This window comes from Pholis gunnellus (assembly GCF_910591455.1).
Source record: "Pholis gunnellus genome assembly, chromosome: 13".
NCBI classification, from domain to species: domain Eukaryota; kingdom Metazoa; phylum Chordata; class Actinopteri; order Perciformes; family Pholidae; genus Pholis; species Pholis gunnellus.
In genome coordinates, this window is record NC_136540.1 from 13,323,067 (window position 1) to 13,341,240 (window position 18,174).

The window sequence follows — 18,174 nt, forward strand, 5'->3', positions numbered from 1 at the left end:
CCTCCATTAGCTGTGAGGGAGATCCTTGTGTGGGGGAGAGAGCGGGAGGGGGAGGCAGGCAGGGACCAGTGGAAGAGGGAAGTCATCCTGAGTGTGCTTCTGCTTCAGCCCTGTTGCCTAGCGCGCAAACAATATTTACTCTTTACCCCAAAACTGCACAGGATTCTTCTTTGACATTCTGGAAAAGTGAAAACAATGAGATGTATCAATCTCAATCAACTGCGTAAGCTCCCGCCAGCCGCGGCCGTACAAAGACCCGGCACGTCTTGAAAGCTGATATTGTGATAGGCCGGAGTAGTGCAACAATGTTACCATGGCGACACAAACAAAAGGACAAAAAGCCAATATGGATATGATTGAGCCAGACAGGTTGAATTATAAACTGTCTCAGTCAAGAGGTGTTGGTGTGCGACTGAGGTGTGTGTCGAATCACATCCCCGCACGACAAACCAAACAGCGGTTGTGTTTTCCTGCCATCACAACGGTGTGTTGGTCGCCATGGTGAGTCGCACGGCAACGCCTGGGTGGCCACGGGGTATTTTGTTTGCACTCGAGCCCGCTCTGCTGCAGCCTGCACGGTGATGGCGCACTCTGGTTCTGGCGGAGCCCGGTTTTTGTGGTCCGTCGACGGGGTTTCATTTCCAGGGGCCGTGCCCACAGACGCTCATTCCAGCTGGAGGGGATTACTGATGACATGTACCAGCCTGGAACAACACTGAGGCTGCTGTGAGCGGGTATGAGGGAAGGGAAGGACCACACCTAGAAATCTGACGGAGCCACTCTGGCAGAGAGCGGACGCAAGGCAACAGCTGGAATAGAGCGGGCCGGCATGGAAATACAGAAGGAGAGTCTTGGAGGGGAGGAGGGTTATGAGCAGATATGTACGCTAAATGATTTAAGACTTCAAAACTTACTGGGGAGATGTTAGTCCATTCAACAAGCTGATGACTCTGTTCAAGTTTTAGTATGTTTTTTTTTATAAATAGTGGTATAGTGTTGAAGCTGCCGCTTTCCAGAACCACCTCTTAAAACCTAGAAGTGGTTCACATTTTATTGTCAAAAGACTGGTATTGAGTTTCTCTCTCTCTCGCAAATGTCACAGACAATACACTACAGTATTTATGTCTTCAGGTTTGCAGAATGACATATCTAATTCTTAAAATGCTCAATATATCAAACTCCATTATGGATACTATTACGGACTTTTTTCAGCTGTAGCCATTCAATGTGTTTGCATTATTGCCCCTCTATATAGGTGTAAATTGTGTTTTAACGCAAAAGAGATTCACAGGAAACGATGAACGCATGTATTGGATGTAGCGTAGATGTAATTTAATTGTTAATTGAGTATTACTTATGACTTTGTTGTCAATGTGACCCGATCAAATCCTTTCAGTTTGTTTGGGGGCACTATAAACAGATGAGCTCGTTTTGCTGTTGTGTTTTAGAGTAGAAGCTTGTAGCGTGTCTGCTGCCCCCAGTGGTGGATACAAGTATTGTTTTTCAACAAGTCCCAACAAATTAAACGGAAAACTGCGTTTTTCTGTCCATACCCTCCAGAACGACACATAGAAGTGTTATCTGATGACATAATTCGTCAGTACCCTCAAAAACACGTTATAAATCAGATGTCTATGATTCATGCTTGGTTAGGTTTAGGCTCAAAAACAACTTGTGGGTAAAGATCATGTTTCGGGTTCAAATCCAAGTGGTTGAGAAAGGAATCATTTTGAACTGAATGCTGACCTGTTGTATAAAAACACTCTTGTCATTACCAAAAGTAACCACAGGTGTCGCCAAATCAGCAAGGAATTAAAGTAGCATAACTTCAATCTGTTGCGGAGAGAAAAAATACTGGACTACCTTGATATGTTGAGAGTAAAAGACTGATTTGAGGGGTAAAGCAGTGGAAAAACTGTGCTGGTTCATTACATCATGTTTGAAAGCCAATGAATAAGTCTCCTGTGAACTAAAGCAGCGTGACGCCACTTTATCTCTGCTCTTGGTCAAGGACATCAGTGAGATACTTTACTGTGGCAACAGCTGAATGTCAGTTTAGTTAACATGTTGGTTACCACTCAATGGAGCTTTTCTTTGAGATTTACAACAATCTCCAAACTGAAAAATGTAACTTCTGTACCCAGATTGCATGTATCTTGAGGCCGTCAAACTCACTTATGTTATGCATTTTTCTCGTCTGTGATTTCTCGCCTCAGTGTCAAACTATGAAGAGAGGAGACAGATCTTATCTTGGTGAGCCTAGTGCTCTCTGCTGCAGCATCACTTACTGATTATGTCTAGTGACATGTGTGTTTGGACATAAATATCAAATATCACACCCTATGAGGTTTGACACCCCAAAATTCCACCATAGGAGGAGGTTAAAGAAAAAAAAGGACCCAACCTCTGTGTGTGGAGGGGGGGTGGGGGTTGGTAACATGAACATTTCCATTCCTATAATTCTGGCCCAGTTTAGCATATTATAGAGAGGTGGCCTACTTCAAGAGTAATGTGCGTATTACTCTGCTCAGAATACAGATAAGACCTCTACGGCGGTCGTCCCCCCAGACAACACCCATTTGGTGTAATATCAGCTGAGGGAGACAAAGGCTGAGTCTCCCACAGCCGAGCAACACACCCCTGAGCTGCAACAATGAAAACTGGAAGGCAGGCGTTTCTGACACACACACACACACACAGAAGGAAAGGGAGAGGTTTCTCTGCAGTAGTATCACAAACCAGCACCCAGCTGGCTGGCTGAGTAACACCTGCCTGCCCCCGAATTCAACCTCCACCCCTCGATGCTCTGCCTGGAGTCTGAATCTTTCTCCCTCCCATGATGCAGGAATACAAGCGCCCCACTACAAGGCCAGCTAATCACAGCTCATCACAAATGGGCGTGTATCCCCCCCCCCCCCCCCCCCTCTCTCTTTTTACTCCCCTCGCTCTCCTCTGCACCAGCCTGCAACATGAACAGTAGCCCATGTCTCTAGTCTGCAGGGGAGACATTTCAATTCTTCATATTAAAATACAAAAGGTCCTCTTTTTTTTTAAATAATGAGCTCATACACAAGCATTGCAAATACATTTACGCTCCTCTGCCTACCCTTTTGTGCAATTCTTTGCCAACACATCCGCAGGACTATAATTAGGTTATAGTATCATTGTGATACTTAGAAGTCACTAAAACATTGTTCATCAAAATGGCGAGAGAAGCTCTTTGAAAGGGAGACTAACGTCACTGATCAATAGCCTCCCATGCGAGTGATCAATTACGCCCCAAATAATCTCCGTAACAGAAAAATGGACCTTTCTTGTTAAAATGGCTAAAACGTGATTTGAATCGCTTCACGCGCACGGATTGATGGGTATCTCTTTATTTAGTTATTGCTAAATGTAAATATTATGTAGGGGGAATCGATAGCATAAAGCACATAAATGCAATATCATAATGATATGCCACCAAACTACATTTATTAACAATAATCAAGAACGATCGGGCACCATAAACTCACATCTATGCAGAAGTCCCTGCAGAAAGATTACAGTGAGTTCTCTTTATGGGCGAGCCGGCTCGCTACACGCATGGAGCCCCTCAACAAAGAAGATGCAGGACACCTTTAAGAAAACGCCTCATCTCCCTGCCTCGCCGTCACTATAACAGACAGTCAAGCTATTTCATAGTGCGTATTTCTTCCAACGACTTCCAGCAGTAAATACAAAGAAAAATTGACACGCTTCGAGTTTCGCTGGTGACTGCTTTTTATGTTTCTGACACATCGCTGTGAAACGGCAGCGCGAAGCACTAACGCAGCGATTTTTTATTTTTTTTTGCAACAGAAGGCATCAGAAGTTCTTACAGCCAATGAAGCATAAATAACTGTTTTACTCACTGTGATCTTTGGGATGTTCTTTTTTCCTTGGTAAGACATGTTTTCGTACGATTCCACCTCTAAAAGTCAAGCTTTGAAAAGACGGTATTCCCTCTCGGATGCTGCAGCGGCCCTCGCCTGGATGGGAGAGTCAGGGAATGGTCGCCACTCTGTCAGTGCGATGTAAAGTGCCTCGCAGAGAGCTACAGGAGCGTCTGTGGCTCAGTCACCCGGCCCCTCCCTCGATCGGCTCAAATTGGAAAGAAGCGATGTCACAATCTTTCCACCAGAGGGCGCAGCGGAGCAGCTGCTGAACAGCCTGCAGCCAGTTGTCTGCATTACTGAGCTGTCGCACCTCTTTTCTTTTTTTTTCTTGCACATATGACAACACATTTACCAATCAGATCGTTTTCTTTTTTAATCTGAACTATCTGGTTTCAAATGCAGCATTGTGTGGTCTGATCTGCATCTGTGTGTTCACAGCCAGAGTCATAAGGAGTGAACTGATCAGAGTAGAAGATAGATAATAGATCATAATTGATTGAGTAGAAAGCAGGACTCCCTTCCCCGTGCAGGTTAGAAATCACCATCATTAAAGTCATTATCATTATTATTATTAGGTCCTAAAATGAAATGGCTACTTACAAATCCTACTGTTTCAATGTAATACTGTTCAACTTACAGCCATAAACTAAATGAATAGACTTTTAAGAAAAATAAATACATTTTTAAAGGGGATTTTGAAATTGGAAAATGTTTGAATGAAAACAGAAGAAAATAAGAAATAAATCAAAATCAAAAAATGTCCAGATGTAATTTTTCATCAACACAAGCACATCTCTTTAGATAACATTAAATAACTCCTTATACATTCAGGATCTCTTTTTTTTGTTTAAATAGAAATGTTATATAAAAATATAAGATTCAAGTAGGTTAACAGTGTAAATCTTTACACATAATTACCTATGGATTTTGTTTTTGTGCACACAGAGGAGGAGCAAAATGGTGTAGCAGCTGTCACAGAGACTGCCCACCACATTACACACCCCACATGCTACTCACCACTACACACACACACACACACACACACACACACACACACCCTCTGCTTGTCCCTACCCAGCCATGTGTCTCTATTGTTTGGACCTAAAGTGGATCCCCTTCACTCCACCGGCCGTTTCCTCCACCACTCCCCTCCTCAGCACTAATGCACCCATAATGAGGTTTAGAGACATGCATGTGAGTGTGTGTGCGTGTGTCTGTGTGTGTGTGTGTGTGTGTACTACAACCATCATCTAGAAAACCATACTTTCGTTCAGTTTTCAAGAAAGACAGATAGTCGTAGTTAAATATATTTGAGCTATGAAACGTCCCCTTTTGTATTACTCTATTGAAAAATAATTGTCTTTGTGATTAATATCATGTGCTGACTATCTCATATCTTTAGGCTTATAAAAAGTGTTTATTAAAAAGATGTTAAATTATTTGTTTTGTAAACGAGACATTGAATAATTTGTCTTTTTTTTAGGTTTCATTATATTAAATATCTCTTTGTGTTGATACTTTAAGTGTGTGTGCATATGTGTGTTTGCCAAAACCTCTTACCCTGAACATTACTCTACAATCATACATTATATATATTGGGAGAAGCTATGCTTCAAAAGTTGATCTATTTTTCATGTAATTTAATTGCCACTGATTGTTTTCCTCCTGCTTTTGGCTGCATGAAGACGCGGCGCCTGCTTGCTGACGTGTCCTTTCATGGCCGTGAGGCAGTCAGGCATTACCTCAGCATTCCCAGGCCTTGGAGAATGCATCAACAACTCACATCAAGTTCGCAGACCTGCTACCACTGCAGACCGCATTAACCAGCTGACACTGATAGACAGACAGGGGGCAGACAGATCAAGGATGCAGAAAAGACATCAGAGCTGCACCAGCAGAACAAGCACCTCGGTGGCCCCAAATGGAAGAGAGAACTGATAAACATTCTCTTCAATACTTTGCAATCATATTAAGTTGCATTACTCACCTATACACATTAGCATGGTCGTGTTTACTTTCAAGTGATCACTTCATACGCAAGGATGCCAGTTAACTTAGTAAGAGACACTGGTGAGTTCAGCTTCTCACTGCGCTATTTTGGTGAAGGTTTAGAATTTTGTGGTGAGGAGATTTTGTTTACGACTTAAAGAGTACAGTTTCGACGTGCTCGAAAAGTGATTTGGCGCTATATAAATAAAATGGGCTTTCTTGCCTTTTCTTTTAGTGAATCAGGATTACAAGGTAATGTTTTAACTACTGCAGCTTTAACAATTACCTCGAAGGATGCCTACATAACGTATTATTGTGGCTCACGTGCATAGATGTGTATGGACAATTTTCAATGTGTATGTGGTTTACTGTTTGAGTGGTTAAGCGTGAATGTAAGAGTATAAAGGGCTCCTCCCAGTCTGACCGCCATCCTGCAGGATAACAAAGGGTGTGTTATCCCCCCCCCCCCCCCCCCCCCCCCCACATCCCTATCCAGCTCCCCTGGGACCCTGGCTAACCACTCCCCACTCTTCACTCCATTAGCAGCTGATTGAGGTTATTAGTTGACCAGACAAAAGGAAACCAATAAAACAAATAGTCGTGATAGTTATTGTTTATTACCACCAATAAATGCAATGAATTTATTTAGCGTTGAATCAAAAAATAATTTATCTCAAGGTAGCCACGCCTTAAAGCATACCTTGCTTTATTGTCTATTTTACTCTTAATGGGACAATCATTTACTAAATGAAGATCAAGCTGTATTGAAGAAGACTTGAAACTAGTGATTGAGACCATAAACTCCTGTGTACAAGGTTTACTGAGGTAGTAATAAATCAAGTGGGAAGTAGGCTCATTTTCTTTGTCGCCCCTTGCTGGCTATCAGAAGAAATGCAAGTTTAATGCACTTCAGCATTTGGCTTCACTTTTCAGGACGAGAGGTTGTCACCTGATAACTACAACATCAACACAAGCTTATTGAATTCTAAATTATTTGACCAAAGCCATAAAATAACCCCAAATTAATGCAAACAATGAACAGGCATAACAACTACAGCCGTTTAGTGTCAACTAACTTTAAATTGAAAACGTGAAACTGGTGAACTTGAAACTCGGAAAAAGGATCATCAAAATCGGTCATCTTTTCCACAACCGTCATTAGTTTACAAAAAGAGATTCATGTTAAGCCAAATTGGCATCCAGACTATAATGTCAGAAGAGTAAGCATGTCCTGACTCTGTTGTCAGTCTGATGTCCTCAAACAGTTTCCAAACAAAGCAGAAAATGTGCACAGTCTAACTATGTCTGTTGATTTCAGCTGATTCATCTGGTCCCTCAGGAGGTGCAATATTGCAGTTCAGTATCAAACCTCATGGGGGGGGTGGGGGGGATTAGTAGGGTATGATGTAAGGATTCAAATAGGTGCACACAGCCCAGTTTCCAAACTGTCTTCTGTCAGGCTGGGAATCAATAAGAGCACAGGAATCACTGAGGTGTAAATGATGAGGACAAACCCTTCAAACTAAATAGACAAAAAAACATTTGTCATTTCTACTTTAGATCATGTATCAATATTCTCAAATAAACAGAGTGTTGTGGCTTCAATCAGTCCCCTAGAATTAGCCTTGTTGTCTCACAGGAGCTCTGTCACTCTTCTGTTTGCAGCTGTGTCTCCAATGAATCAACGGTGGGAGACAGCAGAGGGCGATAACAGATCTGCCCCTGCAGCAGAAACAGCAGCAGGCTTGTTTTGCTTATGGTTAGACTTGGAGCAAGCAGTATTTACGTTTTAGAAACATTAAGTGGGACTTGCATCAGGTGCATGAAAGAGTATTTAAACATTCAACAAAAAAGATCGATAATCTTTGTAATTGATGTGTCTCTTTTTTTGTCAGTTCTCTCTGAGCCAAAACTGCGAGTGTGTGTGCCAGAGCCAGAAAGACATGAATCATCATTGTTAGTGCCCAGACAGTGATCTCAGTCTGACTTTAGAATAACGTAACTTTCCTGCTCAAAACAAGTGCCCTTTAAAAGCATGTGTAGTGAATACTCAATGCCTGCTTCATAGCCCATACTTCTTGTTCCTTATAAAGAAAAATTGCCGAAAAACTCCTAAAACCTAGACTTTTGGAATAAGATGCAAATGTCATAGTTGAAACTGGTGTAATGATGACAAGTGGAGGTTAGATTTGGCATTGTCGTACCTTGAACTATTAGCTTTATTAAAAGTGTCTCCACACAAACTTTGCGGCCTTGAACCGCTTAAACTTTTTTTTTTACATGTCACAGAAGGAAAAGTACAGGAGTAAAGAATACAATTATTGATGGTTGGATTCCATTTTGCTGCTTCAGTTTCAAAGGTCCAGGTCACACTGTCATGACTTACTGGGGCATTTGAAAACAATGATCAAAAATCAACAATAATCAACACCTGCTTTTCCCATCATGAAAACTCTAAATGTCTGCTGTAAAATAAGGCCTATCCAGCATATATGTTTCCAGTATTTAACATTTTACAACAATACTGACCCACACTGAGCATTATTGGTACTGAGCATGTGTTACTACTAATGATACTACTGACTACTGCTGCTTACCATTACATCTACTAGTATTACTACTTGTGTGACTAATAAAAGCACGCCCTACAAACCATGCAGTTCCTTCTAAACAACCACAACCACCAAAGACCATGACTAGCATCACCTAACAAGAAGACCATTGCAGCCACCTGGATACAAAATGGCAACATTCTGAACAAGTCGGCACTCACTCAAAATGAAGAAAAACAAAACGTCAAACATATTTTGGCTTCATGCAACATATCAAAAACCTTGAACAACAGTGTGTGTATTCAATAAAGTGGAAGGTTAAAAAGTTGGATTTTGGTTTCAGTACAACAACCTCTATCTATTGTTCCAATCTGCTCTCGTGTTGTTTACACGCCATGTTTCAAGTTTGATTGCATTCCTTTGGTAGCCAGATGCACCAGCTGTTTCTAAGCTGTTCTGAATTTGTTTTTACAAACATACAGTACGCCACTAAGATGCAAATGCTACAGAAACCTTTTTGTTCTTTTTTTACATTGCACACATACTGCAGGTTTTAAAGGGAGGACATGCTCATATTTCTCAGTTGCATTTGGTGTGTAGATAATATCACCTTCTCTATGCATGCACATCGCAATAAAATACAAACTTGGATGTCATTGCCATACGATGATTTCTCTCTGTACCTTCCTAGGTTATGTCACTGTCTTACATTTTAGCTTGTTGCTCTAATGGGCCTAGGTGTTGTCACTCAAAAAAAGCAAATAGCTGGTCAATATGATGCTACATGTGTGGGCAACACAGTTTCCCCTCAGTATAATGTGTATATACGTTGGCTGAATTTTCCTGCAGTATTCTTCAAGAGTTCAAGGACTATACAAGCCAAACACATTTTGATGAACGTTTTGGCAGTGGATGGGAACATTGTCTCATTTCCCAGCCATTTTGGCAGGCAGTGTGTCCCCCCACCCACCCCCACCCACCATTTACCTTAAAACTAATTTGAGAAAGTAAATGTACTCCACGTCGAAAACCAGTGGCTGTTTGACTTCAGGCTCTATGACATGCACACACTGATTACTTGTTGAGGAGCCTTTGGAATGCTGTTTTTAAAGTATCTCTATAATTTCTTTAGGATGGTTTATATTCTTTGGTCTATAATCTGGTATGTCATATAGGGATGTGACAATATGGGGTTTCATATTGCATTGGTTCCCAAATGCATTGTGCATAAATCCAGCCTCTCTCAGATGAATACGTTTATTGGATTTGAATATAGATGATGGAAAGATTTCAAATTTGACTTAGTGGTCCACAAGCATCAGGGTCAATTTGTTAGTCAGTTGATTGTGCTGCTTTTTTGCTCTTTCAAAAGGTTGCAATTCTGTAAAGTCCTACCTGTCCATCTTTCACTGACTTTAAAATGATTGTCTAATATTACTAATTATATATTTTGCTTAGCAGTAAAACATTGAACACCCATCTTTTAAAAAAAACAAAGGTTGGTACCTAAAGAGAAAAAGTGCAACAGTCACAGTGAGAGTAGGAACCACTGCTGTCATTTACACACGCTGCATCAGTCTGCTAAGTAACAGTCTTCCTACCTTTTCATCTCCCAGGTTCTGCAGCACTTCTTTGCCGCCGCTGGTCCTGATCTCAACCCGAGGAGAGACGTTCCCTCCTCGCCTGTCCACACCAGGGAAGATCGTGTTGTCACTCGCCGGGCTCTGCGCCTCCGGACCGGTCTCTCGTCTGGCGGTCCTCGGGGTGCGGGAGCCTCTCTGGCCGACGCTCAGGGCATCAAAGTCTATGGTTTTACTCTCAAATGCGCCCTCGACGTTGCAAAACAAGCCGCCGTGTTTCTGCCGGGGCACCTGGTCGGCCGTGCCGGGTCGGGCGAGATAGACCGGCAGGTCGTCCTCTGCCCTGTCCCGGTTTCCCCTGCGCTCAGCCATGGTGGAGCCCTGCACAAGTGACCAAGAAAGGCGGTTAAACTAGTGCTGAAGTGGTGTGTGTGTGTGTGTGTGTATCTGTGTGTGTGTGTGTGTGTGTGTGTGTGTGTGTGTGTGTGTGTGTGTGTGTGTGTGTGTGTGTGTGTGTTGTGGAGAAGCCTGAGCTGACAGGCAGACAGGAGTTCACTTAAAGCTCGAGATGGCAGAGTAGCCTACTATATTTCTGTCAGATTTTAAAATGACTTTTTTTTATATATATATGCAGGATGATGGACTTTTGTAGTTTAAATTAGCAGCAGGGGCCGACCAAGGGACCCTTTCAAAAGGAAATTGCCTGAGATCTGTCTGGAAACATGTCGGCCTACTTACTTTTAAAAACGTACCTTTACTGCGACAACCCTCTCCTTTCTGTTGTCGTTTATTTTAGCTGGATAAACTAAACTGTTGTATTTGTCCTTAAACTCGCCCAATGTCCAGAAGTTCCAATAATCTGCGACCTGATATCAAAATCAACTGATTGGATTCAGGTGCGCCTTCAGCAGGTAGCGCAAGTTTCCAAGGTGCGGCCGGAGCTGTCCACTTCGTCGCTGTCCTTTCAGCACCAGTAAAGACGTCTGACACGTAACCATAGCTCCACCTGCTCTCTCCGCTCAAACCTCTTGGCTTCAACTCAAAACAGGCTAAAGCTGATGTTTCCGTGTGCGTGCGTGTTAGTCTGGGTCTTCCACGACGACACCACCCGAGGGGTTCACTCACTCACTCGCTCACTCACGCGCCAGCACAAATGAGACAGGATCGTGTCAGCAGCGCGGAGAGACGAGCAGCTTTCAGGCAGCGGGTCTCAAACTGAGAGACTGCGGAGTCAGCAGGAGTCAACACCGTCACTCAGTTAACAGAAATGCAATTATGTAACGGCCATATATCAGCACGTTTCACAAGTTTGAGTGGGGAGAGTAGTCTCCCTGGGTCTTTTTGTTTGTGTTATTATTCCTCCAGAACATTCCCTACCTCTTTCCACTGATAAAGGTAAAAACAAAAGGAGAAACACAGTATTTCTCTGGATTTTGCTCCTGTACAAAATACTTAAATTAAAATCACTTCAACCATATACTCAGACCATGTTACCACTGATTAGCCTTCATAAGTAGAATATCATCACAATTCTAATGTATTACCTTTTGTACTGTTTGAATCCCACTTCAAATTGCTGATATGGATTAAAAGTTGAAAGAATAATGGCAGTTTAGTTTGGTACAGGAAGAGGGTGGCGTTTGTTTCCCTGTGAGGTTGAGGCTTGGAATTTTCATCAGCTTGATTAGAAATAACAAGCTATCTTCAGATCAAGTGTGTGCGTGCCTGTGTGAGTCCACAGAGATGTGTAAGAGTGTCAAGGTCAGTCTCACCGTATAGGCTATAGAGAAATCACACAGGCCACAGCCTCAGGTCTCACCTAACAGGTTGTCAGCAACTGATATGAAGCCTTGGTTGTTTTCAGACAGAGGTCCCCTTCATGGGGAACGTCAGTCTGAGCCGGCATCCAGTACTTTCCTATCGTGCTTCTGCAGACTCATGCTTGGCAACCAAACTTCAACTTTCAAAACTGTATTTTATAATCCACCTCAACCACATCTAACTGACAAAAAAATCTAATTTGCAGGAAAGGAATTAAAGCTATACATAAATACAGTATCGCACACCATTTCCCCTTTAGTTCAAATGTAGGTTGCTATGAAGATGTCATTACTTTTCTGATCTTTTGTGCATTACATGTGTTGTTGTTATTTTGTGTCATAGTGGCTTGATATTGCCTGTTTTTACAGATTATTTGACGTTCAGAGAAAGCACATGAGTTAAAATGCAGATGGGAAAGGGGGGGGGGGATGATCAAGCACTATGTTCTGAAAGGATGGCTTAGTGGGGATTTTTTTCCAGGGGACTGAAGCTGAGTAAAATATGATAAGAAGCTCTATTTCCACACATTCCTTGCTGAATACCATTGTCGCAGTTCCTGTGGCTCTGTTGGCATCCAGCGCAGCAACTTGACGGGCCAGCAGAAATTTCCCCTCGCATGAATGTGAATAAAGCATCAAGGTTTGTGGAGATGCCAAGAGGCCGCTAAAATTCCCTGCCTCTTTACTTCTATGTTGACTTACAGAGTTTCTGTGTTTTAGGGCTGTCTGTCCTGTCCTTCTTTCCTCCAGTGTGTTGTGTTTAGACAGTAAATCATGTTGAGAGAAGGGGGTCAAAACAACAGAGAACGTCATGACAGCATTCACTACATGTCGACACTTTGTGCTTTGGCTGGCTACGCAGTCATACACTGACACCAACCAGTTCGGATGACTTGAAAAAGGGTTAAATATTACGTGAGCGAACAAGGACAGTGCTCGGAGGCTAGTGCAGATGTTTGTTTTGCTGTGGTCTGGACAGAGCAGACCGACTGGGAGGCAGTGGAGCCATCAGCTCACACTGTCTGGTTCTCAGTGTCAGCGGTGTCATGATAGCTGCAAACCATACAAACAAAACATCCAGTCAAGAAAATTCATTCAGGGTAAGTCGTCTAGTATTTTTTAGCCAACAATGACCAAAGATTTGGCATTGCACATTCTGAGTGAATGAATGGTCAAGATGCTCACTAACAGGATATTGCTCCGACTTAATGAGGCTTTTAAAGCAATTACAGCAGCGATGCTGGAAGAAAGCAGGAGACAACCCCCCATCTTCCTATTAAAAATGGATGTAAGGTATAGGCCGGCTAGTTGAATGAATGTCCTCCATAAGACTATACAGCGCTAACGATTCCACTGGCTTTCAGTGCATGTGCATCCAGGCATGATGCAATGACGGCAGATAGCACAGAGTTTTGGCGAATCCAGTCTTCATAGATTTGGCAGCAAGAGCGAGCGACGAGACGTTTGAAGAAGTAGGTAAGTGGGCCACTGTTCCACAGGCAAGTCGATAGGAGTTAATTCAAACAGGAAATGTCAGGTCTGACAAGTTCCACGTGAGTTCTGCATCGGCGCACGCAATTCCAGAAATGAGATGAAAGTTAAAGACAAAAAGATTACTGTCCACAGATGGTCCCATTGCTTCCTGTGTTATTTCTATGTATGTTATGTGTCGAGTACTGTATGTCTGTCAAAATAATTCATTTTTCACCTGGTAAAAGGTACACAACCTGAAACAACCATAAATATGTTTAGTCTCACAAAACACCTGTACTTGAGTCTTTGTAACATCTCAGCCAGTCTGAATGAGTTGAATTATTGGATACAACTACATGCCCTCACATTTGACATATTTTTGTCTGGCCTCTATATGACACTAATTTATTATTGTATATTATTAGAAACTGGGAAACCCAGACTGCAAACCTTTCTCATTGTTATTCACAGCAGTGGGGAGCAGGAGTAGAGCAGTATAGCACACAGTCACCAGCAGGAGTGAACCCTTGGCAACATGCACAGGGTGATCAGGACAGAGAGAAGACAAAGGCCTACATTCAAGACTTGCCTGATGTAGCCAAATAATAAACTAATTGAAAACAGAGGTCAAAGCTGCAGGAGAAAACACGCTTCAGCTGCTTTGCGCTAGTACTCGTAATGCTGGAAATGCATCATTATTCTCACTTTTGCTCAAAAAGATGAGAAGAAACCAAGTGAGCCACCAGTCTAACATGAGCCATGAAGTCAATGTTGCTGAGCAGCTGAACAGAGCAGATTGGGCAGCTGCATCCGCCTGGGATGGTTTGGCTGCCGACCAGCTGCTGCTGAAATAAGGTTAAAGAACCTCCAAGGATGTACTGTCAGACATTTCAATCATGTATCCCTTACAACGAGGCTGGCTTTCCAACAAACTATGACACGAGGGTTTTCATGTCATCTAATATAACTCATAATCATCTCCGCCAGGCGGATCATGCGAACGGATGCGTGTGCACGTGTGTCCGTGAGTGAGTGTCTGTTGCTAATCTTGCCTTCTCTTGCAGCAAAAACATTTCGTTTGGCTAACCTCTAACAGCCAACGGAACGAGCAGTACACACACAGCAGTACCTCTGCTTATTGAGTTTAATGTATCTTTGCCTGCATACATCGCCACTTATTTTTGAGTTTGATTGAAGTGTCTGTTACGTTAGTTTATAGACGAGGGGTTGGCCATTTGTGGGTTGTATTCAGTAAATCACACAATACAGCAGTGGTCTATGCATTCTACTGAGTGCACCGTTATAGTAAAAACATGAGTTTTAAACTGGTATTATGTGTTTAGAAACTGAGAAACATGCAGAATTGAATATGGATAGAAGAATAAAATGTCACACAAACTCTTTTCACAGGACGTGTTTTAAAATGAAAACGAGATATTCAGTTAGTCAGTGCACACGTTAACCTCTGAGAGTGACCCGTGTGGGTGCTGAGGACAGATAAGTGCTTTCAGACATATATGGCTGGACTGGTCTAAAACTCAAAACCTGGCTCGACCCCTGTTCTCTTCTGGCTTGGCAAGGACAGTCAGGACTAAAGTGAAAAGACAGACTGTTATCCTGGACTGACCCAGCTCTGTGTCCTGCATTACAGAAAAGAAGAAAAAAAAACAAGCTTGTGAGACTACTGAAGCCTTCACTGCTTCAGTGTAGGTTTTATGATTCTCGTAATGTATCACAAGTCTTGAAATGTTTCTTAATGCCGAGCCCTGGTATGTTTTAGCTGTTTTTATGAATCAAATTTATGAGAAACTTTTGAAATATCAGAAAATAATGACATTTGCGTTGAAGAATACTATTGACCCGTGCCAGTAAATACTAGCTATGGCTATTTCTGTGCATTGAGTGAAACATGTCCAGTGCACATCAGATGGAAGAATAACAGATACTGAGCTAAAGCTCATAGCCTGTTTCCCTCTTCCTGACCTGAAGAAAGCAGAGCCCCATTAGGGACAACTGATGACAACCACTAATAGACAATGACAGGAGTCAGCAATAAGATGCAACACAAACAATAACACGGTGCAACTTCATCTGCTGTACGATTGACACCTCCAGGAAAGCTACTAAATGGACTTTGTGTTGAGACTGTTTTGTCAGACCAGATCATGAATGCTAAAAAAGTTTAAAATATATTTCTTTAAAGAATAAATTGTAGATATGACAAATTACTAAATGAGAATAATGTCTCAAATCCTTACTATTATTCTTCAACTTTAACTCGTAAATATAGTTAGAAATGCTCATCTTCAACACAAAACCCCTACCAAGCATACCTGTAATAAAGATGCAGAAAGAAGACGATTTAGTCTTTAAGGTCAAAGGCCATGTTTTGTTTTATTTTTTACAGCATTGCTCCTTTTTTCTGTTTCTGTAATAATCTAGACGAAAGTAGGAGGAAGGGTTGAAGTCTCGCTGGAAGACAGACGGGGTAAAGATAAAAAGAAATCCTCTGTGAAATAAAGAAAAAGGTATATATATATATACATTACATTATATGATGATATCAACCGCCTGAAAAAAAAATAATCACTAAAAAGGAACATACAAGCGGATAGGGGGGGGGGGGGGGGGGGGCATTTAAGGCAACTGCTAGTTAGCTGAGTCTGCACAAACATAGTCTCAGTCATTCCCCTTGGTAAAGTGAATGGAGTCGGTCATATTTACTGTCCGCTATGTAATGAGATGCCTTGATACACTAGACCTGTGAATGGAGGGGTGGTATGGTGGACGGTACACCAGCTCAGGTATATGGGGAACAAGGACGGCCTATACTAGTAAATATTGCAGTGCCTGGGCAGTTGGCTTGACAGGAGAGCAAGTGTAGTGTTGCATTCACTTTCTCCTGTTTCATTTTGGGGAAGTGGCAAGTCGTGTTTTGTGAAAGAGGCTTGTTAGTATCAAAGACATTTTTGTTAGTAAAAAACAGGGGAACCTGCAGTGGTCTTGGGACAGAAAAGTGTGTGGCGTTATTATGATTGTTTCCGTCTTTTCCGTCATATGAAATTCAACTGCTGAATTTAAATTGTATCCATTTTTTTGTGCATCAAGGAAATACTGATGACACACCTGCTAGATTTGAATTTGTCAATCATCCGACCAGAGTTGATAAAGATATTTTGCAAGCTAGTTTGAAAATATTTACAAGTTTGTTAAAAGATTGTGTAACTTTAAAGGGTGAATGGAAAGTCGCTCAGGTGAAACCAGCACCCCCTGCTGGTCAAACAGAGCAGAACATTTATTAGACAGAAGATTAATAAATACAGTATTATGTGTGTGATAGAGGGAGAAAAAAAAAGAAAAGGGAGGCAAAAATCTCATTATTCCACATTCATATTCCAATGATTTTTCATTTATAATTTTCAAGGAAATAAAGTTCATCTTTGCAGCCGTCACCACAATATAACAGAGCACTGTATACCCTTTTTAGTCATAAACTACATCAACTGTTCAAGCTGCTTCAGAGAGTAAAATAAAATTGCAACTATTCACAGAAATAAAAGGGGAGACTAAATAAAATACTTCAGCGACATGTACATATCAACAAATGTATATTTTACAGTACAGAATAAGCATGTAGTTCAGTGGAAATCTTGGGACACAGTATCTTGGTGGTAGGAGCTGTAAAAAAAAAAATTAAAAAAGAAAGATAACCAGAGTGTAAAGCTCTTACAGTCTGCTGGTTTTTGAGATAAATGAAGAAGTGGCTTGACAATCTGTGGACATCCACCTTGTCGTTTCCCACCGTGATCTTTTTTGTTCTCTTTTTACCTCTCCACGCAAGTCTGTCATCTTTGTCCGGTGAAGACGCGTCAACCTGAGTGTCCTGTATCCCCCTTTTAGTGTCTCTACACACCAGCCTCTGCAGCGCAGTTCTGCCATTTCCCCGGGTTTAACCTCTGGAGAGTCCAAGCAGCGTGTGTAAGTACCATTCTGAAAACAGCAAGGGCAGGCCAGCCCGGTGACTCGCCATGTCCCATAGTGTCCCTCATAATAATCTGACCTGACTGAGACCAGTACCGGCCTCTGCACTCGTGGCCCCTGAGTTGGCTCGCCTCTATTTACCAAGAGGTTGCATTCATGAAGAACGTCCTTTTCGGGTTTTGGAAAGGAAAGAAGAGAAGAAGAGAGAAGTTGTGGTCCGGTGGCTTGTTTGTCTCGTTGTCTATCAGTAGCTCTCTCTGTTTGTATTCCCGCGGTGGCTAAATGTTGGTGAATGACATATTATTACCCTGCATGGCAGAGAGAACATTTCCCAGGCTTTGGTTTTGGATTTGTCAAAGCATGTGTGTGTGTGAGTGTGTTTGCATCTGCATGCGTCTGTAAATGCATGCGTGTCTGTAAACTGTGTGTACGTTGGTATACGTGTGTCTGTGTCTCTGCATCTACTGGAAGTGTCTCACTAATTGTGTGTCATTCTTGCAGCCTGTTGCAGTATACTCCCAGCTGTTTGGAGAGACATTTAATGTCCAACCAATGTACACCGCTCTTAAAAAAACTAAACGTCATCCTGTGCAGTATCCTGAGAACCCCACCCCCATTTAAAAATAAACAACAAAAGAATAAAATCTGAAGTGTGAACGTCCACAGCCAACACACGACACATCTACCTATACTGACAGCAGTCACTGATGTTAGGACACTAGCAGCCACTGCTACGCACTTTGTTCCACACTTGTCCAGAAAATAAATAACACTGCAGTCACAAACAAGATCTCCAAGCTGACACACCACCTGAGAGACAGAGACAGAGAGAGAGAGAGAGAGTGAGAGAGAGAGAGAGAGA

The 18,174-nt window shown here is 42.1% G+C and overlaps 1 protein-coding gene across 1 annotated transcript in view; it reads right to left on the reverse strand.

The window, feature by feature from the left end:
- Window positions 1-4,013, reverse strand: part of dpysl3 (dihydropyrimidinase like 3) — a 28,545-nt gene extending 24,532 nt beyond the window's left edge. Inside the window, exon 1 of the mRNA XM_079172001.1 lies at window positions 3,894-4,013. Coding sequence (XP_079028127.1) covers window positions 3,894-3,932 — 39 coding nt within the window. The 5' untranslated portion in view covers window positions 3,933-4,013. The remainder of the gene's footprint in view (window positions 1-3,893) is intronic.
- Window positions 4,014-18,174: the final 14,161 nt, after the last annotated feature.